At 35.0% G+C, this 24352-nt stretch overlaps 1 protein-coding gene across 14 annotated transcripts in view; it reads right to left on the bottom strand.

The window, feature by feature from the left end:
* The window catches only part of BTRC (beta-transducin repeat containing E3 ubiquitin protein ligase), a 181917-nt gene that overhangs the window by 73090 nt on the left and 84475 nt on the right, over positions 1–24352 (bottom strand). For 8 of the 14 annotated variants that reach the window (XM_082408335.1, XM_082408336.1, XM_082408331.1 and 5 more), the window contains one exon: positions 10048–10125. The exons of the other annotated variants lie outside the window; for them this stretch is intronic. In XM_082408335.1, coding sequence (XP_082264461.1) covers positions 10048–10125 — 78 coding nt within the window. The remainder of the gene's footprint in view (positions 1–10047; positions 10126–24352) is intronic. 14 annotated transcript variants of the gene reach the window in all.

Genomic DNA, 24352 nt, shown 5'->3' with positions numbered 1-24352 from the left:
CAAGACCTAGGCCCAACGCAGTCAAAACTGCTGAAAACCAATAACAAAGACAAAACTTTAAATGCAGCCAAAGAAAAAAGGGATGCTGCACACATGGGAGTAACAATATAAATAATGGCAGATTTTTCACCATAAACAATGAAGGTTAGAAGACAAGGGAACACTATTTTTTTTTTTTTTTTTTGGCTGCACCTCGAGGCTTGCGGGATCTTAGTTCTCCGACCAGGGACTGAACTGGGCCCTTGGCAGTGAAAGCGCCAAGTCCTAACCACTGCACCACCACGGAATTCCCTGGGGAACATGATTTTTTTAAGTGCTAAAAGGAAAAAACTCAAACCAGGTTTCTTACCATTAGAAAAGAGAATTACAAATATGAAGAGGGAGAAATCTAAAACAAACTCTGTGTCACTGTATTGGAACTGGAGGTATCAGTGTGAACTCATGGTTTTCAAAACATATAATATAGATGTAAAATAAAAGTTAATGCTTAAATCTTGGCTTCTAAATACCATTCTTCACTAAAAGGAACCATAGTTCCCTGGAGAAATGGTTGATTCCAGGATTGGACAGGGTAAATACAAGATGAACCTGGAAACACTCAGGGAATGTTGGACATACATCAGAGGAGAAATAGATGCCAGCCTAAATGGGCTCTCATTGGCCCAAAATGTAAGAGTATTAAAATAAAATAAAATATATTAATAGTTCACAATCTGTTGAATAAAATAGGACACATTTCTTGAAAGACACAAATTACCAAAACTGACACAATAAGAAACAGAAAATCTAGACGGCTCTATATCTATTAAAGAAGTTGAAATTATTAAAAACCACGCCACATAAATTTAAAAAGAAATCTTCCCACAAAGAAAACTTCTGGCCCAGACGGTTTCACTGGTGAATTCTATTAAATATTAAGGATGAAGAACATCAGGATCATATACAAACACTTTTAGAAAATGGAGGAGGAAGGAAAGACTTCCCAACTCATTTTATAAGGCCAGCATAACCTTGACACCAAAACATGACAAAGACGTTTGAAAAAAAACTACAGACCAATATCCCTCATGAACACAGACACAAAATTTCTTAATAAAGTCAATTAATGTAATTCTCCATATTAATAGAATGGGGAGGTGAATTTGACAAAATTAAACACCCATTCATGATTTAAAAAAAAAAGACCTCAGCAAGCTAGGAATAAAAGGGAACTTCTTCAATCCCATAAAGGTCATCTAAAAAATTTCAACTAACATCATACTTAGTGGCAAAAGACGTAATACTCTCTCTCAACTGGGAACAAGGCAAAGATGTCCTCTTACCACATTTATTTAACATTATAGGGAGGCCTTAGCCATTCAAATAAAGCAAGAAAAAGAAACAAAAGGCAAATAGGTTGGAAAAGAAAAAATAAAATTCTCTTTATTCACAAATGATAGGAAACAAGGTCAACAGTCAAAAACCAATTCCATTTATATAATCTAGCAACAAACAGAGAATGAGAAAAGTTTACAATAGCATTGACAAACATTAAGTACTTAGGAATAAATCTAACAAACTATGTGCAAGAAATGTACACTGAAAACTAAAAAACATTGCTTAGAAAAATTTAAAAAGACAAACAGAGATACAGACCCTGTCTGCACACTGGAAGACTCAATATTATTGAGAGGTTAATTCTACTCAAATGAATATATAGCTTCAAAAAAATCCAAATCAACACCCCACAGACTTCTTTCTAATAGAAATTCTAACTTGATTCTAAAATTTACATAGAATTGTAAAGTACCTAGAATAGCCAAAACAATATTAAAAATTAAAATGTGGAGGACTCACATTACCTGATTTCAAGAATTATTAAAATTACAACAATCAAGACAGTGTAATATTTGGTGCAAGGATAGACAACTCTAAAAAAAATAGAGGACTTTGAGCTCATCTTCTGTGTCATGCAGGGACATGAAGTAGGAGTTGGTCAGTGCCTCAGCCACTGTTACCCTTTACTCTGCATACAGCAGCAAGCAGCCTCTTTTCCAGGAGGTTCAGAAATAGACTACACTTGTACAGCCAACTGATTTTTGACAAAGGCACCCATGTAATTCAATGGAGGAAAGGAAAGCCTTTTCAATGATGGTTCCAAAACAACTGAATAAAAAAGTATGGGGATTGTACAACACAGAGAATATAGCCAATATTTTATAATAACTATAAATGTAGTATAACCTTTAGAAACTGTGACTCACTATACTGTACACCTGTAACGTATGATACATCAACTATACTTCAATAAAAAATATAAATAATAAATGAGCAAACAAATACTAGTCAACCAAACAATCAGAAAATAAGCACAATAAAATGTTAACAATAAACTGCAGGAAAAAATAAATAAACTATCTTAAAATTTTTTAGTCAAAAAGAAGTATGGGGAAAAGAATGAGCCCCAAACTCTACTTCACAGTACACTTAAGAATTAATTTGAAATGGATCAGACTTCAAGGTAAAAGCTAAAACTTATAAAGCTTCTATCAATAGAACAAAACCTAGAATATCTTCATAATCATGGGGTAAGGGTTGATTGACTGGACTTCATTCAAAAATTAGAAACTTCTCATCAAAACACACCATGAATAAACAGGCAAGATACAGACTGTGAGAAAATATTCAGAACACATATCTGACAGAGGACTATCTAGAACTCATTAATAAGGCAGACAATGCAATTTTTTTAATGGCAAAAAACCAGATACTTCGCAAAAGAAAATATGTGAATAGTCAAAAAGCACATGAAAAAGTATTTAACATATGCTCACCAAAAAAGCTTAAAGAGCATTCATAGCAACTTCATTTATAAAAACAGAAATAGCTCAAGTGTCCATCAAAAGAATGGAAAACAAACTGTAGTATATTTATTCAATGGAATTTACTGTACAATAAAAGAGAATAAACCACTGATAAACACAGAAGTATAGATGAATCTCATAAGCATTATGCTGAGTGATAGTGAGACTCCCAACATGGATGATTCTATTACATAAAATTCAAGAAAGGCGAAACTAATCTATGACAGGAAGCTGATAAATGTTTGATTCATTGTGGGTGGGGAAACTGGGAAGGAGAACAAGGGAACTTTCTTGGGTAATGAAAATGTCCTATAGCTTGATTGGGGTGGTGGTTACACAATTGGAAAGACTTATCAAAAATTTATTGACTTATGCAATTAATATCTATATAATTCACTATATGAAAACTTTATTTCAATGAAAATATAAAAGTCTGCAGTTAATATTTAGGGGATAAAGTATTAGAGCTCTGTCCAGTTAATTAATAAAAATGTTATTTTGTTTTTCTGAATAAAATAGTCATGGCAGGTAGAAAACTAATTTTTCCTCCAAAATTCCTTTTCCCCTCAGAAATGAGTATAACACACTCAGGGGAACATTAGGGAACCTGCAGGAGTTTCTAGAGTAAGGGTATATATAGGTTTTTATTTTCTAGACATTCCATCTGTAAAATGGGTATATGATCTTCTTTTTCCCCAAAGGAAGTCACCTAGATTAGTAAACCAAAACTGATCACAGTCCTTAGACCACTCTGGAATAAAAAGGCTTTCTAAAGAATCAAATATTTTACATTCAGTATTTTACTATTATAAGACTCCTTCCAGCTAAATAAACTAGTGAGTATAAGAGCCACAGGCAAGATAGGTTCTGTACCCATGCAACATCTGAAAAGGTAGCTTCATTGCTAAACCAGAGACAGAGAGTTTTGCATTAGAGTACTTTAATATGTTTTTATATTGCATATAAAGCACGTAAGCATAAACCAGTAAGATGCCTTGCTGAAAACTACCTTCTTTGTGAAAGCAGGCTGTAATTCTGAACAAGTTTTCAATTTTCACACTGCTGCTAGGGTAAAACATTTTAAAGAGTTTAATTTTTTACAATGGATTCAATGACATAGGATTATCTAACAAAGTAATGGCTAATCAATAGAAGGTTTAGTTGTCAGGTGAAACATATAACACACTAAAAGGGATTGATTGCCAGACTTCTCCTTATTTACTAGAAGGTATATATTTAAAATGACACAAACTTGTTACCGGGCTGCATTCTTTTAACCTTGCAAAAAGCTGCTTAAGAAATCTGTTCAGCAGCCCTATAGCAAAACAAGATACAGTTATAATGAAAATGGCTAGCAATTAGGGGGTGGGGAGGGGTACACAGGGACCTTCAGATTATATATATATATATATATATATATAATATATATATATATATATATAATAAAAATATCAAGTCCCCAGCAAGAATGTGGGATAGAAAAAGCAAACTAAAAAATGACATCTAGGGAAGGTGGAACTGGGCTTTAAAAATGCCTCAATGATGCTACCAAATCGCATTCAATAGATGCAAAGTTGTATCTGATCTCATTCCATGTTGCTCTTAGGGCAGATTTTTTAAGGATTCACACAACTGGATACAATAGCCCCTCCCACCTTTTTAATGGTACATCCAGATTAAGCACTGAACACAAAATAAATTGGGCCCATATGGACTTCAACCAACATATAAGCTGTTTCCTTTATAATTTATTCACAATATCTCAAGTCTCTATATGAAAATACACTTTTTATGGTCACTACAACCCAGGAGTTCAATAATATTTTTTCTACTAAATCAGCAATTACACAATTTATCGAAGAATGATTACACTGAAATAAAAATAAAACAAAACACCAACCCCCTATACAGTCTTCCTTCCTCAAAGTAATTTTAAGAAAGCTGGTTATTAAATTGCTTGCTTTTGAAGAAGGATTCTTGTAGCCAGACACAAATTGCAAAAACCATTTTTTAAAAAAAAGTTATTAGACTCTGAAGGATTCAGCCAAAGTGGGAAGTTAAATAAACAAATCACTTCATCAGACTTGGAAAGATCATTTTTGTCTTACTTAAGGGACCTACATTAATTACCTTTAAGGTCTTTTATATGGACTATTTAAAAATAAGTACAATTTATTTATTTATTTCAAATGAGGTGCTTCTTCCAAAGTATTAAATAATGTCTACAAATGCAAAAGCATTTTTATAAATAGGTAATTAAAACAGATGACTAAAATTAAGTCAAGCTGCAAAACATTACCCAGGATGTACTACGGTTGTTTTTTTTTTTTTTTTAATAAACATTTCAGGCAATTTTTTTCCATCCAAAGCCCAAAGCACTTCAGGAAAAAAAAAAAAAGAGGTAGGAAGTTTCTTAGGGGGAAAAAACACACATATATAATGAAATAATGCCAAACCCCAAACTAAAGTATTTACAAGATAGTCCCTGAAGCATAGTTTGTCATATTGCAATTACACCTTGCCTACTGCCAAGACAAAGTGCTTACTATTGCCACTAGGGGGAGAAATGTCTTAACACAAAGCAAAGGCAGATAGGGAATGGATTTTCTTGAGCAATTATCAGAACAAAGCTCCCTTGGCTGTGTGTACCTTCTAATTACTCAATACAATTAAAATGACTAACCAAAAACAAATAGGAAAAAAACCTGTCTGCCTGATATCAGGGACTTCATTAAACCTTTCCCCCTCATCAATCAAATCAGAAAGAAGGGAATGCCATTATATACAAACATTACAGAGCTATCAAAGGAAGTAAAATTCAATGAGTTTCTCTCCCTTTTTTTTTTTTAAAGGAAGAAAAGAAGTGGATCTCTTGAAAAAAGAAATGTCGTGGTATTTACCCATCTGGATGCTGCTTGAAAACAAATTGTCCTCCAAAGAGCAGAAATACAGTATGTTTTCTCTCAGTTCACTGGCTTATGAATGACTTTTTGTTGTTGTTGTTGTTTGGTTAATACACACGATAATGTCATTTTCTGTGTCAGTGATGTGCTTGTTCCTCCTACTCAGCCAACTGTATAAAGGAGCTATGCCAATCAGACCTCCATGCTTACACTGGGTTGTTTTAACTTTAAGTTCTTCACCGCTGTTTTTTGTGCATCTACTCCAAGGTAATGTTTAGAACGACACGGGCATTTGGGGGAGAGGTGGGGGAAGGTGGTAGGAAAGGAAAACAGCTACTTATTCCTTCTAAAAGGCTTATGTAGTTCCTTTTATAAGGCCCAGTCATTAACAGAAGATGACAACAGAGTCATTTTTCTTTCAGCTGACAATTGTGACATTCTTCCAGCAGCATGCAAGGTGTTGAAAACCTAGCAGCTGTTACCTCCTGGGATGAAGATACTTTTTTATCCTCCCTTGACAGTTTAACTCAGTGGGTCAGCACCTTTAAAGACTGCAAAGTATCCTTGAAGAGGATGGAAGCTTGAATTACTGCTCCCTCCCTAATCAATGTAAACCCTCACTGCAGGTGAAGTCTCCATCTATAGAGGTGCATGGGGGAGGAAAATGTAATGCCCTGAGCCAGATGGTTTTTATCTTGTTTTTAAAGAATAAAGGAACAAGCTAACAAGGGAGACAGCTACTTTGTTAGCTTCTTGGCCTCTCTCATGGCTTTGCATCCCCAGGGTTCCAGCTACACAAGAGAAAGAATACAGAAAAACGTAAACACTTAAAGAAATATAACTAGAGGGCTGGCATCATGCTGCTTTCAAAGAGTTGAGAGAGCACTACTCAATGCTTTATTTATCACTACCCACGTTCTCAGGATGGTAAGTGGACACATACACAAAGGGAATGGGGGATGGGAGAAGGATTAGACAGAGGTCACAATTTACTCAATTACAGAGAAAGGCAGGGTTGACAGATCCTATTAGCACCAATGTGAAGCAAAGAAGGAGTTGTGTGTTGTAAGGTTATGTTTTCAAAAAGTAATGAGTACTTTCATGTATCCTCCCAGGCCTTTGCCCTTGTTTGCATATATGAATTAAAAGATATGAACACATTTGCTATGGTTTTCTTGGCTTCACATTCTAGGAATAAAAGTAAGAAGAAAATTGTAGCTACTTTGTACGTCCTTTAAATAAAAGTTTACACTTAATGCCAAGATGTCAGAAGATTATTCAAAAACTTAGAAAATTAAAAGAATACATTGCATTTCTTTCCCCCGCCCCGAACTCTACTGCCTTCTGATGTTGGAAATGAAATGGAAAAGCAGGTATACAAAATGACTTGGTGACACAGGGAGTAACGGTCTCGTGACTTTCTCCTTCAATAGTTTCTTTTTCTGCTAAGGTCTTTGTCAAGTTTCGGAATAATGGTTATGGTAACCTCATAATACAAGTCAGGGAGTGTTCTTTCCTTCTCTATTTTCTATTTTGGTGTTATTTATTCCTTAAATGTTTGATAGAGTTCACCAGGAAACCCTATGGGCGTTTTGATAATTCAATTTTTTAAATAGACATAAGGCTATTCAAATTTTGTTTCACTTTGTTTTGGTTTCAGTAAGTTGTGTTTTTCAAGGAATTCATCCGTATCATTGAAGAAGCCAAATTTTTGCCTTAAAGTTATTTGTCATATTCCCTTTTACCCTTTTAATGTCTGTAAGAACTGTAATGATTATACTTCTTTCAGCTCCTCCAGTAGTTAAATAACTCCAAGTTAACAGGCAGTGGTCATATCCTATCAACAATGGTAAAACTATACTTTAGAATAATATATGTAAACTCTAAAATTAGTTTAAAACAACACTAAATTTATTAGAACATAACTTAGCATTTTAAAATCAGTGGTGAAAGAGTTCCTGAAACCCCATTAGAAATAGTCTGCAAAAGAATCTCAAGAGACTGGCCCACATGATGCAAATCCTACTTACATCAACACTAGGTAAAAGGCAGCTTTGACATCTTTTTATCTATAATAACTTGACTAAAGGTGGGGTGTGGGAGCAAATGGCACTTCATTATTGTCATATGCATTAGCGAAAAGAGGGAGTTTAAACAGCTTATATACTACATCCTACATTAAAAAACTTGGCGGTGGCGTAATCAAGTTCAGGGCAATCCTGGACAGCTGCCCTGTGACCCGCTTCTATTGACCCCTGCTATTCATCACTCATCCCTAAGACTGAGAGGGCAAGCTCCTAGGGAGTGACCACCACAATAGACAGACACAAGCCAACAGTAATCTGGTTCGAGCAAAAAAACAGATGGCACTGCAATAAATTTACAAATCTGCATTCATGGGGCTGTTAAAACACCCAGAAGCTAAAAGACTCCAAGTGCCCCAGGAGGATCTCCTACTTCCCCATTTCTAAAGGCCATTTCTCTTTCCAAGAACATTGAGTTCATGCTCTTCACAAAGAGAATGGAGATAAAACCCTTTACAAAGAAAGGAGGGGGAAAAGCCTCATGACCTAATTAATCTCCAGAGCTTGGATCTCAACACTGAATGACAGATATTAGAAAAATCAGTTTGGAGCACTAGGAGGACAAACAAAAACAAACCCAAAAACGGTTGTTATATTAAAGCAGAGGGGGTAAAGAGAACCTGCTAAAAAAGCAATGAAAAAAACAACATTATTTCAAATACTGCACACAACAGATCTTGCAAGTATAAAATGATTCAATAATGTATGCATTCATTTTTAAAATGAATCAGATTAGTCCCATGTGTGACCTGCTGGTCCATCTGTATGTGCTGGACTTAATAGGCACGATTCTCTCTCTTGCTTCAGTTTGAAGTATGAGAGAGATAAATTTAGTTTAATTTTCAACAGATCAGCCTATCCATTTTCCAAATGGACCATCTGGATCAGCCTATTAAAATTAATTTATAACTTTGCAGAGTGAAAATTCGTTTGTTAGCTTAAATAAAGTTGCCAAAACTTTTTGTCATGTCATTGTTTTCTGACAGTTGTTTCTGTATAGTGGGCAGAGTGTTTCCACCTCCAAATTTATCTTATTCAGTTTTGTCCTATATATTTAGATTCATAGGTCAGGTGTTTATCTCCAAATAGTTAAAACTCTAACTGAACAATATCAATCCCTGATCTTTTGGCTATTTAACAAAGCTCCCTGAACTGATTCAATTCTACTTACCACACAATTATTTTTATAAACAAAATTTTGCCCATCCAAAAATGTTTTAACATATAGTAAATAAATGAGTGTGTCACAATTTCAACTACTTTTCCCCTAAATTAACACTGTCTACAACCTATAGAGTTAGAAGGCAGAAGTAGAAATGCTTTGGCAACACTGAGATCTGGGTTTCAAATCACTGACTTGCTAAATAAACAAGTCATCGAATCTCTCTCAGCCTCCATTTTCTTCATCTATAAAATGGAAATCGTACCTAGCAACTTTACAGGGTTATTGTGAGAGTGAAGTAAAATAAGTATCAGGTTCACGGTAGGTGCTCAACAAATATTTAATCTCTTCTCCTTTTTCTTAGAATAATGCCATAAATGCAAGTAAAATAAAATTATTTTTACTACTGCTGGCAATACTGTAAGAACTTGTTTTTGTTGCCAGTGAGAGACGGAAGATGTTAGAGGTTGCTACAGGCAGTAAGAAGAGCCAATTTTTTGACCAAACGTTTTTGAACATTTTAATTTTTAAAAAGAGCACCATGGAATTGAACTTTCAAAGAAAAACTTTGAGGAGTGGGGGCACCGTGGTGAGTAAAAATTATTTTAAAGTTGTCATTAATAATGGCCTTTACTTCTAGAAAAAGCAAACAAATATTGCTTAGACTAAAAGGAGCTAACTTCATCATAGGTAGATCCCTTTTGATTATTATTTTTTAATGTATGAAGAATCTTAATAGAAAAGTAAGGTTTAAAGAGAACTATTCTACTACCTGCACTTAAGATGCACTTCAAGTTATTTTTCCTAAACAAGAAACCTTTTCTTTGATTTTGTTTTCACTACACATAAACAACTGACTGCCCTGTACTCCTATAGCTAGGATAATTTTTAAATGATTGGGAAAACAATGTAACTGACTGAAATTGATGGCTAGAGCCAGACCAACTTCAGAGTACTCTTAATTTAAGCTCCAGTACTTAACAAATGGCAAATTGAGGGTTTCCTGTCTTTTATTTTGTTGTTGGTAGCTTTTTAAGTAAGACTGAATTTCATACCTGTCTAAGTGAATTCTTCTCTGGTATTATCTTCCTAGGGGGTTCGCCATTATTACAGTCTTCTCTCTCTGAGGAATTCTGTGAAAGAAAGTAAGCTTTAATTCAGTTCTCATTATCTTCAGTCTTATTCTGTGGGAGTAAACTGAATTACATTTTTAATTCTGTAAGCTAGAATACCGTGTATATTTATGCATTTGTTCATTTGAAGATTTATATACATACAGACATACACTTATGTAAAGGAAAACATATGCCCATGTATATAAATAAATATATGTAGGGATCTAGGTGGAAAAGTATTTCATCTATATTTAAGCACTGCCTAGCAGATCATATTCATTATAAGTCTAGTTTATTGTTCTTTGGCACTGGACACAAGAAACCTCCAGTCTATACTGAGCTGATAACTTAAACCAGGATTATTGCCTTCTCTTTTAAATAATTAGTTTTAAACCATAGTAAATGTTTGATTGGCCCAAGTTCTCATGTCTGGATCCTAAAAACAATTAGTTATTTCTCTTCCTCTTTTCTCTGATTTGATTTTCTTTTCTTTATTAAAAACAGCATAGTGCTTAGTTAGCTCAAAGCAATAAAATTTATCAGTAGTTTACAATTAGAGTCCACTCTTGCCATTATCACTTCAAACAGCAGCTAGAAGGCCCTAAAACGTCAGTGAGATTTTTAAATACTTAAAAAGAGGGAAATAACAACAATTCAACTGGAAGCGAGTTCAGAGTTCTAAATATCAACAGAGTAAGAGCCAACCCACAAAATGGGAAAAAATTTTGCAAATCATTTATTGATAAAGGATAAACATCCAGAATACAGAGAGAAGTTGTAAAAACTCAGCAACAAAAAAACAGAACAACCTGATTAAAAAATGGGCAAAGGACTTGAGTAGACATTTATCCAAGAAGATATACAAATGACCACCAAGCACATGAAAGGATGTCCAACATCACTAATCATTTCCGAAATGAACAGCAGAACTACAAGGTACTTCACATTCATTAGGTAGGCTACTATCAAAAACAAAAAACAGAAAATAACAGGCATTGATGTGGATGCTGAGAAATTGTAACCCTTGTGCACCTTTGGTGCGAATGTAAAATGGTACATCAGCTATGGGAAACAGTATTGTTCCTCAAAGAATTAAAAAGGAATTACTATATGATCAAACAATTCCAATTCTGGGTACATACTCAAAAAAACTGAAAGCAGAGTCTCAAAGAGATATTTGTGTGTCTGTGTTCATAGCAGCATTATCCACAACAGCTAAAACGTGTAAGCAATCCAAGTGTACACTGAGGGATGAATGGATAGGCAAAATGTGGTATATACATACAATGGAATAATCTTCAGCCTTAAAAAGGAAGGATATTCTGACACAAACCACAACATGGATGAACCTTGAAGACATTATGCTAAGTGAAATAAGCCAGTCACAAAAAGATAAATGCAGGGGCTTCCCTGGTGGCGCAGTGGTTGAGAATCTGCCTGCCAATGCAGGGGACACGGGTTCGAGCCCTGGTCTGGGAAGATCCCACATGCCGCGGAGCAACTGGGCCCGTGAGCCACAATTACTGAGCCTGCGCATCTGGAGCCTGTGCTCCGCAACAAGAGAGGCCGCGATAGTGAGAGGCCCGCGCACCGCGATGAAGAGTGGCCCCCATTTGCCGCAACTGGAGAAAGCCCTCGCACAGAAACGAAGACCCAACACAGCCATAAATAAAAAAAAAAAAAAAAAAAAAAAGATAAATGCAGTATGATTCCACTTATATAAGACACTTAGAGTGGTCAAAATCATAGAGACAGAAAGTAGAATGTTGGTTACCAGGGCTGGGAAAAGGAAGGAATGAGGAGTTATTGTTTAATGGGTAGGGTGTTGCAGTTTTACCAGATGAAAAGAGTTACGGAGATGGATGGGGGTGATGGTTACACAACATTATGAATGTATTTAATACCACTGAACTGTACACTTTAAAATGTTAAAGGTGATAAAATTTATGTTATGTGTACTTTATCACATTAAAAAATAATTTTAAAAAATCTGGTAACACATGTAAATCACTCTCTGCAAGACAAAATACAGAAAATCCAAGTACACATTATTTGGGCTCTATTTTCCACAATTACATGTGTAATGTTAACATTTTAGAATTTGCAGCTGATTTACTCATTACATTACATATATTCATCACATTCTAACTGAGGAGTTACTTTTATATCCAGAAATTATATCCAACATATGAGTTTATCTGAAAAACTTCATACAAGTATGAAATCATTATTAGAATATAGGATCATAACAGTGTTTTAAATTTAGGTATTATGAATTTTTTGCTTTGTATCAAATATTATATTTTAAAAGATATTAAAGGATAAATAGCATACATATAGTATCAAAAGGCCCTCTGTGGCTAACATCTGTGTGCCTTGTGTGTCACCTTGACAGGCCATACATTAAGGTCCTTTTGGGCAGAAATCTTTTATGAGGTTTAACTTGATAATTTTACATTTGTAATGATCACTTTAAATTAAAGGTCAATTTTAGGGACAAAGAAGAAGAAAAAATGCTATGTTACAAGCAAGGGATAGAGGCTCAATAACTTTAGAATTCTGCTTTTTCTCTCTGTTTTGGGTAAAAAAGGAATGTAGACTATCTACAAAAAAATGAAGGAGAGGTATAGTTGAGTTAATGACTATAAAGCATCCCAGGGAATTCCCTGGCAGGCCAGTGGTTGGGACGCCATGCTTTCACTGCCAAGGGCCCAGGTTCCATCCCCGGTAGGGGAATTAGGAAGGCATGTGGTGTGGCCAAAAAAATTTAAAAATAAAAATAAACTAAAGTAAAATAAAATAAAGCATTCCAGATAAGGAAACTAGCAATATACGCCATTATAAGAGAATCAAAGGAAGGGAAAGGTCAACATTAAACCCATAAAATCAATTGTATATTTAACTTTTCTTAAAAAAAAAAAAGTACAGATCAGATGTTTTAAATGCTAAAATTAAATGTCTTATATAATAAAAACTTAAGCCAATATTCAATTTTAACTGTATTCAATTAAGCCAGTATTCAATTTTAAACTTATAATTTGCAAGTAACTATTTCCCAGACCATGAAGTTCTACACCCTCCTTTAAATAAAATACCATTTCAGATCACCTAAACCTTTTTAATTCAATGTAAGGTCCTATATTTCAAAATTAATTGTTTTTTTAAAATGTCATTATAATAAAGTTGGAAGCCTCATTACTTTTTGGTGGAAGTTTGTTATACTGAAGACATTATAAATCACATTTTTACTCTACAGGTGCTTGGGATGGAACAAAATTGACGGCAAACTCTCTATACTAGATTACATAGTGCAAAACAGTGATCTGAACCTAATAGGATGAGTAGTGGCTATCTAGCCCACATCAATAATTTTCTTCCTTCTGACCCTCTATTTTATCTGATTTAGATAGTAAACTATTGAGTAGGTATTATAAGAATGTCTAAGGTATTAAAAGATGAAGGGAGCTAAAGGATAATTACTACCTGAGAGCAGAACATAGAGCTGTAGAGGAGCTCCTTTCCCTTCTCCACCCCATCAGGGCAAAGGATATATATATTATATATTGTGTTGTTTTTTAAAAAAAAAAGTAACTCAACATTAACAAAAAGGAAAAAGAGAAAAACATTGTTATAACTAGTTCTTTTTAGATAGATTAACCCAGCATTTTTTACTCTTTTTTCCCAACTTTTTACTCATTTTTTACTTTTACTGGACCATCCACCATGAGAAACAAATCAATATAAAAAATTCAACTCTGTTGCATAAAATAGGAGTAGGGACATTCAACAGTCATGATATCAGGAGCAAGGAGTAAGGTACCCTACTAATAGTGAAGAGGGGAGCCAGAAACCCAGTGAATAAGAAATTAATAGCTCTACAGTCGAGGGTGGCCAGGAATGATGAAATAGCTGTGTATACCTAATAGTCACCTCAACTGGTTCTCAAAGCCTGTGCTCTCCAACATCACCTAGGAGAGCTCAGTAGCACAGTTATTCCCTGTATCTTTAACTATGATGCATCCCAATAAGCAACGTTCACAACTGCCCTGGGTCATCAAGCTACATTATGTCCAGTAAGTTCTACTTAAGGGTAACTAAAAGATGCAAGTAAGACTTATCACACAAATTAGTGGGTGACAAATAACAGGAGAGTTACATAATCTCAAAATATTTCTCCATAATATACTTAATAATTACAAAAGAAAAAAACAGTAGCCTCACAGTGGAGAGATCTGGCAGACACCACCTTAACCTTATGTGCCTCTTGATATGATATACTGAGAAGAACACATTATTACTTCTGAGGTCATCCTGCTCAAAACACATAACTTCAATCTGATCATGAGAAAACAAGAGACTAGCCCAAATTGAGGGACATCCTATAAAATTACTAGTCTGTACTTAAAAAAATGTCAAGGTCATAAGGAACTGCTTTCAGGTTAAAGAAAACTAAAGAGATGTAACTGAATGCAGTTTGTGATCTGAGGTTATTGGGGGGGGAGGGGCTGAAACAAAATTGATGGTAAACTCCTCTGCACTGAATTATACAGTGAAAAATAAGTGATCTGAGCCTAACAGGATGAGTAATAACTATCTAGCCTATATCCACAATTTTTTTCCTCCCCACCCTTTATCTGTTCTTGATGGGTAATTATTGAGTGGGTATTACTGAGTGGGTATTATGACATAAGGTTTGTATAAAGGACATTATTGGAAAAATATGAAACAAGTCTATGGATGAACTAATAACATCGTATCAATGTTAATTTCCTGATTGTTTCCCCACTTTTAAAATTTACATATGGAAAAATTTATTCTTTTTTGTTGTATAGTTCTGAGTTTTGACAAAAGCATAAAGCTCTGTAACCACCACAATCAAGATGTAAAGCAGTCCCATCACCTCCCAAATCCCCCTTGATAGTTACAACCCCTTTCCCCAGTGATCACTGATTTATTTTTTGTCTCAATAATTTTGTCTTTTCTAAAATGTCATAAAATGAATCATATAGTATGAATTTTTTGAGTCTGTCTTTTTTCACCTAACATAATACATTCATTTGTGAGATTCATTTGTTCATTGTGTTCTTGCATATATCAGCAGTTCTTTCCTTTTCATTGGCAAGTATTATCACTGTATGGATGTACCAAAGTTTGTTTATACATTCAACTTCCTGATTTTGACAATTTGTACTGTCGTTATTTTTTTTAATTGAAGTACAGTTGATTTACGTTTCAGGTGTACAGCAAAGCGATTCAGTTATACATTTATATCTACTCTTTTTCAGATTCTTTTCCATTATAGGTTATTACAAGATATTTAATATAATTCCCTGTGCTATACAGTAGGTCCTTTATTGTTTATCTATTTTATATTTAGTAGTAGTGTTAATCCCAAATTCCAAAGTTATCCCCCCGCCCCCCTGCACCCCCCCCACCTTTCCGCTTTGGTAACCATAAGTTTCTTTCCTATGTCTGTGAGTCTATTTCTGTTTTGTAAATAAGTTCATTTGTATCATTTGTACTGTGGTTACTTAAAAGAACTGTCCTTGGTTTCAGAAAACATACAACAGAAACATTTAGAGGTAAAAGGACATATGTCTGTAACTAACTTTCAAAGAACTCAGAAAATATAAGTAAATGGATGTTAGTATATATATGTGTGTATGTATAGAGATAAAGCAAACATGGTAAGATGTTAACATATGGAGAATCTGTGTGAAGAGTATAAAGGGATTCCCTGGTGGTCCAGTGGTTAAGAATCTGCCTTCCAATGCAGGGGACATGGGTTCAATCCCTGGTCAAGGAACTAAGATCCCACATGCTGCAGGGCAACTAAGCCCGTGCGCTCCAGAGCCCTCATGCCACAACTAGAGAGCCTGCGTGCTACAACTACTGAGCCTATACGCCACAACTAGAGAGAAGCCCGCACGCGTCAACAAAGAGCCCACATGCTGCAACTAAGACCCGATGCAGCCAAATAAATAAATAAATATTTCTTAAAAAAAAGTATAAGGGGATTTTTGTACTATTCTTTCAACTTTTCTGTAAATCTGTCAAAATAAAAATTAACCAAACAGATGAAACCTAGAAGAAAATATGTTAAGAAATGGAAAAACAGAAGTTAGATAAATGAAAAATAAATTGAGGGAAAAAAATTCCTTCAATAAAAATAAAAGTTATATTCTACCTCTTAACCCTGAGCCAACTAGAAAAACCTGACTGCTCAGAACAACTCATTCACAACACTCAGATAGAACATTTCATTATAGTAAATCATTTGCAGAATGTGTCTGTAAGTCCTGGAGCAACAATAGTGTATAAATATTAGCATTACATGAAAATATTTCTGTAAAAGATACTATATAACTTGTTACCTTTTATATTAACTTGAATGTTTATCTCTTAACCCAGCATTCACTAGGTTAGAACTTTAAAGGGCAGAATAAAAGCCTCACTGACAACTTTGAATTTAACTTCAAACTGGAAGCATTAGAGTTATAACATCTGCAGACATGCAGATATGGTAACAGAAATTTGGGTAGGAAAAAGTCAAAGTGAAATACTGCTAAAGCCCATGCATTAGATCTCAGGGATGTATTTTGGCTAAAATGTTTCCAGAAGTAACCTGGGGGTGAAAAACAAAGAAAAAGGAATCACATTTTTTTTAAAAAAACTTAAACTGTCTCAAAATCAACATATCCAAATTTATTTTTTCTGTTGTTGTGTGGTTTTTTTTTTTTTTTTTGGCCGCACCGCACAGCATGCAGAACTTCCCAGACCAGGGATCAAACCTGCACCCCCTGGACCACTGGACCACTTAACCATTGGACCACCAGGGAAGTCCAACATATCCAAATTTAAAGCACTCTTTACCATTCTCACCCATTCTAGGCTAGCTCTTTCCTTCTCAACTTTTCTTTCTATCCCAAACTTAAATCCTCAGTCAATTTTTTTAAATTAATTAATTTATTTATTTATTTTACTTTTGGCTGAGTTGGGTCTTCGTTGCTGCAGGCTGTCTCTAGTTGCGGCGAGTGGCTTCTCATTGCAGTGGCTTCTCTTGTTGTGGAGCACAGGTTCTAGGTGCACAGGCTCTAGGTGCACAGCCACTAGGGCAGAAAAATGTATGTTGAGGGAAGTAACTTGATATAATGTAGCAGAAATTCTGGAAGGTCTTGAAAACCAGGCCTAGAACTTCATATTTAATTTCATGGAAACAAAGAGCCACTAAAAATTTTTGAGGAAAAAAGACCACCACGACAGTAGTGGTGATTAAGAAAGATTAATATGGGCTTCCCTGGTGGCACAGTGGTTAAGAATCCGCCTGCCAATGCAGGGGACAAGGGTTCGAGCCCTGGTCCGGGAAGATCCCACATGCCGCAGAGCAACTTAGCCCGTGTGCCACAACTACTGAGCCTGTGCTCTAGAGCCCGCGAGCCACAACTACTGAGCCCACATGCCACAACTACTGAAGCCCACGTGCCTAGAACCCATGCTCTGCAACAAGAGAAGCCACCGCAATGAGAAGCCCACACACCGCAACAAAGAACCAAAGCAGCCAAAAATAAATAAATAAAAATAAATAAATTTTTTAATAAAAGGTTTTCATAGCAGAGAAACTTCAAAGTGATAGCCCAACTACAGTCCTATCATCCCACCACTTTACTTATTCATTTATTTATTTATTTGGCCATGCCACGTGGCACGTGGGATCCTGGTTCCCTGACCAGGGATCGAACCCGTGCCCCCTGCATTGAGAGCGTGGAGTCCTAACCGCTGGACCACCAGGGAAGTCCCCATCCCAAAACTTTAATGCCAGTATAATTTACAGGAGGAGTTTACCAGCTCCTGCTCTAAATAAAGTTTCTACAAATAATGTTTTATTGAAAGTTAGCCACCCTTGTTCATTACCTTTTGTCTGTGGCTGCTTTCACACTACAATGGCAGAGGTGAGTAGTCAGGACAGAGGTCCTATGGCCCACAAAACCTCAAATGTTTATTATCTGGTCCTTTACAAATAAAGTTTGCCAACCTTTCATTAACAAGGAAATGTTCTTCTGTTGATAAGCAAAGCATTCCTAACTTTTCAGATGTTTATGGCGGGAGCAATATTCTCCACAACCTAGTAAGTGGCTTATTTACTGTTTTCAGTTATCTATTGGAACACACAACTCCTGGTGACATGGATAATTAAGAGTTGATTATATAATCAAATAAAAAACTAAACTAATTTACACAGTGATGAAAAGTCAAGCCACTCATAATGACTTACAATAATCTTTGAGTAAGCATCTTGCTAAAGGTTGGATGGTGCAACAGAGCCTGAGCCTGTTTGAACAGACATCTGTTAAAAATAAAATTATCAGCTCTAAAACTAGAAGTAACATTTTCCACCTATGCCACATTCTTCACTGGGAGAATTCAATGGTCTCTGTAACAGGAAAATTGTATCATTTTAGCAAAGCAGGTAAATCATGGTGAATTAAAACTATGATTTTGAATCACTTGTTCATCATCATGTAAAATGACAACCCATGTGAAGAGAAAAATCTTGAGACCAATTTCCATAGCTAGTTGCAAACATCATATCATGAGCTTGACCTGTAAATTACTCATTGGATTAATATTTTTCCCCTTACCTTATTACATGATTTGGAGCTAATTATACCCTCCCAATATATATGATTTGCAATTTTCAAAAACAAGACCAATTATTCTTCTACAAGGTTAAAAGATGATTTAGCTACATAAATAAAAATCATTCAAACTCTTCAATGAAAATGACAAAACACTGTGTGTGGCAGGGGGGTAGTGTATGTGTTGTGTGTTTAAGCAAATTTTAATTAATTCTTCTAGGATACAATGGAGAAAACTTAGGTCATTTAAGTTCAGAAGCTGATTGAAGAATCCTATTCAAGTACCAGTTTTATTTTAGGGAGGGCCTCAAGTGTCCTCATAAGATAATATTCTCTGGCATGTTTTCATGCACATTGCTTCTCCAGCACGTTTATCATTTGACATATTCTATTAAACCACAGCCACATCAAACCCTCCCTATACTGCTCACCTTCAACAAGATCCACTAGTTAAACCTTTCAAGAAGTGATATTTTCCAGTAATAACACCAATTCAAGCACAGTGCTAGGAACCGGATAGAATGGAAAGCACTCTCTGGGACAACCAAACACAGAACTTCCATTAGTACTGCCTTACTCCCTTATGACAAAAGTCCAAAAAACGCCAAATAGGTTTTTCCCTCTGCTACACTGTCCAACACTAATTACAAAACACAGATGTAGCCCTTCTCAAGATGCAAAGGGATTGTGTATATTTGCAAAGAACAACTATTTTTTATGCTTGCAAATTCTTAATCCTGTTTGGAGCTGTCAGTGGGGGTTAATGGAAGCCTTGGATAGGAGAATTCCAATCTGGTTGGCAGATGGATAGGTTGGTTATAGCTGCATAACTATGTCTTGCCTGCAGGCACAATTCAAAACACTGTTAAAGCAATATAAAGTCTCTGTCAAGCTGAACCATTTGGATCAGTGGCAAGGAGAAATAATAATAAAAAGAAGTTCATTTCTGGGCCTTGTACATTTATGCTAGTATGCAGAAGCTGATTAATTGTCATAGTGTGCTGGTCTTCTTTACCTCAGATTTCTACTTCTGGAGTAGATTTTGCATGCTAATATAATCATTCTCCCTCTTGAGACATTAGCAAATAATCAAATGAAAAACAGGATCATAATTTACTGAGATTCGAGCAATTCTCTATGCAAATCTGACTTGTTATTGCTGCTGCCTCGTTAATCTGAATGCCTTTGACAAACTCCTTTGATTTATGAACTTGTGACAACTCCAATGTGTATATATTTTGCTAGATTGACATTATCATTAAGAGTGGGTGGACTGAGCTCACATGAATGGCTGATTTTATTCGCTGGTGTCTGCTGCTCAACAGCTGAGCATCTCCTCCTCACAAAGCCCCTGAGCGTCAGGCTCTTTCCATCTTCCCATCCATTCATCATCTCGATGTTAATTGGCCCAGGCTTTAAGCAAATTTTCAACACGATTTAAAGGCACGATGACACTGATTACTGACCCTCTGCCATACGGTGCCTATTGATTAACCTGACAGAGATGATGAGCTTGAGGGAAACTAGGTGTGTGGGGACCTCAAGGGGAAAAATATATTGTCTATGCAGGCAAACACTTGTCATTACCTCACAAGCCAGAATTTGCACAGCAGACATTCTTAAAACATACTACTGCTTTAACACCTACAGCTAATGCAAAAAGTGCTTTCTGTATTCAGATATTACAGATATGTCATGTCAAAGTGCATGACACATTCAGTATTTAGAAGAACTCCCCAGATAGATGGCTGCCTTTCAACCAATTATGCTTGTGTTGGCTGATGTATGTATTTTAGGTTAAATGCAAGGAAAGTGCTGGGTGGCCTGGCAATGCTGTATTACATCAGAAAAGAATCAGAATAGGAAAACAAACTAGGTTCTTAAAAATAGATAGATAGAGGAAGGAAGAAAGGAAGGAGTAAAATTGCTGCCATTCCACCACTACTACAATAAGCTGCCATTCTATCACTATTACAATAAGAGGTACTCTTAAAAAGGAAGAGACCCACCTGATTTTACAAATTTTATTTTCTATTCTTTAGATACTGCTACCTGATTCCAACTGTCAACTATTTCTGGCATAGAAATTACCAATAACTGAATATTTAAAAATAAAACTAAGTAATATTTAAGTCTAACAAGCATACCCCTTAGATTCTTGCTTGCCCGTTTCCAACAACTGCTGCACAAACTGCTGTACTTAGGGAAATTGTGCAGGATATTTGAAGTTAAGCTTCATGAGAAAACTACTATTTGAGAAAAAATATTAAAGTTCAAAATGAATAGTTACTGAGCACACACATTAATAACAAACAAAAATCTGTTTTAAGATGTGCAAATTTACAAAAGCAAAGTCATGCAGCACACTATCAGGGATCAGACAAAAACCATCTTTAGATAGAGAAGGTTCTTATTTAAAAGAAAGCTAACAAAATATGTTCCCTCTGGCCACACACATCACCTTGTTTACTTACGAGTCCTGGGGGGACTGCCAATATACAATTTTAAACACGGAGATTTTGGAGCAGCTCTAACAGTTCTTTCAAAGCTAAAATAATAGAAAACTGAACAACAGCCCGGCTGTAGTCCTATTACAGTGACATGGGCTGTTAATGTAAGAGATCAAATGTTTTTCAAGTCAAACAGCATTGGTGCCTGTTATACTGGAACACGCAGCTTACTCCCTAAAAGCCTGCCTCCTGCTCTTTTAAGATAAACAAGCTCAACTAAGCACTGAGATACTCTGATAAGAAGGATGGAAGAGATGAACAGCACCAGGGCGTGACAAGGCAAGGACATGAAGGAGCAGAGCTGCTTTTGTTAACTTTCAAATTATAGAATGTATCATAATACAGCATTTTAAAATTTCACTATTAAAAATATAGCTAGCATAGGAGGAGAGATTTCTATCAATAAATATGCGGAACAGGGAAAAAAAATAAAATAGTTCTCTGTTTTGTGAACAGGAGAGGTATTATTACACAGCTGTCTGAACACATTCAGCTTTGTGACTTCTTAATCAAAGGTTTGAACATTAACTTAGCAATGACTATAAGTACTATATAAAAGAGCTTGTAATTATGTTAACATGCTCCACATCAGAAGTAAGAGTCCATTTAAATTCTAAAGGTTTTTTGACTCTAAAGGCCTGATTTAAAAACAAACAGAAAAACTTCATACCTTGCCCTTTTTTTTCATTTTATTCTGCTTAACAACCCAATGCAGTCACCAAACTACATCTATTTATAACAATGTGGCTTAATATTTTTTAAATCCCAATAGGCTTGCAAAGAGGGCATTTATACACTACTGCAGGTTGTTTGTTTTTTCTTGACAGAACCAAGATGACTATCATTCGTTCAGAAAAAAATGTGTTTCATGCGTATGCTTTCACTGTTTGAAATACAATGAAAATGCACAGAGTAGCTAAACAAGCACAGTAAAATGAATAAAGGTTCACCAGGAGGATTTGGGATAGAAAGACATACATAATTAAAAAAACCAATCTCACTTATCACAGTGAACAAAAGTATAAATAGTTTAATTTACTTCTCTTACCTTTAAATCTACATGAATCTAAAATATTTTTTTTTCCTTTTCAAGATAGAACCTTTATGCTTACATGTTTAGGACAGACCCTTTCATGCCACAATTTTCTTTGCTGCCATATTTACACAATATTTCATCCAGTGATCCTATGCATATAGTTCTGTGTGAATTAAGAGGCAAACATTTGCTTCTACTAATAAGGACATCTGGTTATTTTTGTAACTCAGAGACATCTGCTTTCGGTAGATCTTTTTGATTTCTCAAAATGGGGTTGAGAACTATAGAACCCTTAGGAGGTATGCCAAAATCCGTTCTCTCTGTCATTCCTGTTATTATTTATTTCTGTCATTCCTGTTCCTGAATTTTTTCTGCTAAATGACTTTCATCACACCTTGGATATCTTCCCTGCTTTGGTGCTCCCATTTTATTACAATTCAACAATATTGAGGAAGAAATTTAGGGCTCCTTTACAGTTGATAAACTTATCCCCAAATCTATCCATTTGGAATGAAAATAAAATCATCCCAAGTAAATAAGTAAATTTGTGGAAATTGGATTGGGTTAGGTTAAGATGTGTATTTAGGTGTATATTTCTACTGTGCACTATCCCTTATTTAATCACTCTCGTTCTTCCTTATTATTATTAAGAAATTATTCTTCTGTGGGCTTATTATCCTGTGGACTTTTCCACTAATTATACGAACTCTTAATGAATTTTCAGGTCTTTAAAATTACAAATACCGTCTCCACTCATTTACTTATATAGATTTTTGGTTTCCATGGGTGAATAACACAGTCCAACACAGGTCTTGAAGGGTATGCCTTAAAGAATAGCAACTTACCGATAAGAAATCAAACATCACACTTTGCTTTATAGTCCTTGCTTTCCTCTTAAAGTGCCCAGTAGACAAATTATACTCATTCAGGATACTTGAGTTTAAGCTCTAACTTTTGCTTTTAGTGTAAATTCTGCTTTCTCATTTTCTGCTCATCTCCACTACAGAAATTTTAATATATATATATATATATATATATATATATATATATATATATATTTTTTTATATATAATGAGGGAAAATATGTTTTTAAACAGAAAACAACTAATATAATTCACACTGACTACATTCTCACAGGTCTCTAAGTAGCCAGATACCAAGGTAGTACTGGCCTAAAGGATTTAAAATTTAAGTGAGAAGGCTTCCATTTCTGAAGGGTCAAAGGTTATAAACATCAATTCATGTCTTCAATTTTTCATTTGTTAATATTACGAAACAACAAAATTTTTAAAAAAAGAAAACAGATCAACTTTGACTTCTACCAAGAGTGGTCTGATACATTTATTTGGAAAGATAGCTAATTTTACTACCCCAGGGACAAACAACCTTGTAGGGTTGTTGTTGTTAACAATGCTCTTTGTTGTGTAAGTAACAAATTTAAAAAGATTTTTCTTTTTCTCCAATAGATTATTTTTCCTGTAACAATGCAAATGGTCTCTACTTAAAGGATATGTTTGTGCATTATTCTAACAAAATTATTTCTCTTAAGCCTGTGGTTTTAAATTATTAGACCGCTAGAGAATGGTAATCTTCCATTTTGCTAAGTATACAGAATTTTGTTTGTACATTTCCAACAAACCCTATAAATAGTTTGATTGTGGTCATTACTTTCCACGCCATAACTGTTCTTAATCTAAAGAATCACAAGAAACCTACATTATTTTCTTTTCTCAGAATTACTCGATGTCACTATAATTATAAAAAGCAAAAGTTTCACTATCATTTAGCAGGAGTAAAGAATTTTCTTTAGAAATATTAATGATCCTTTATTGATTAAAGAAAAAAAAGTCAGAAACATTCATCTAAATGTTGCAGAATTATTCTGTCTTGGATCAGCATCTCAATTTTAAAGTGGCTTTTTTTAAATCAGATAATCATTTAAGCATGATTTTTTTAAATTGAAGTGTAGTTGATTTACAATGTTGTGTTAGTTTCTACAGTAAAGTTATTGTACAGTAAAGTTATTCAGATATAGTTATATATGTACAGTAAAGTTATTCAGA

Source organism: Balaenoptera borealis (genome assembly GCF_965194805.1).
Source record: "Balaenoptera borealis genome assembly, chromosome: 10".
Classification (NCBI taxonomy): domain Eukaryota; kingdom Metazoa; phylum Chordata; class Mammalia; order Artiodactyla; family Balaenopteridae; genus Balaenoptera; species Balaenoptera borealis.
This window is presented reverse-complemented; position numbering and strand designations above follow the sequence as displayed.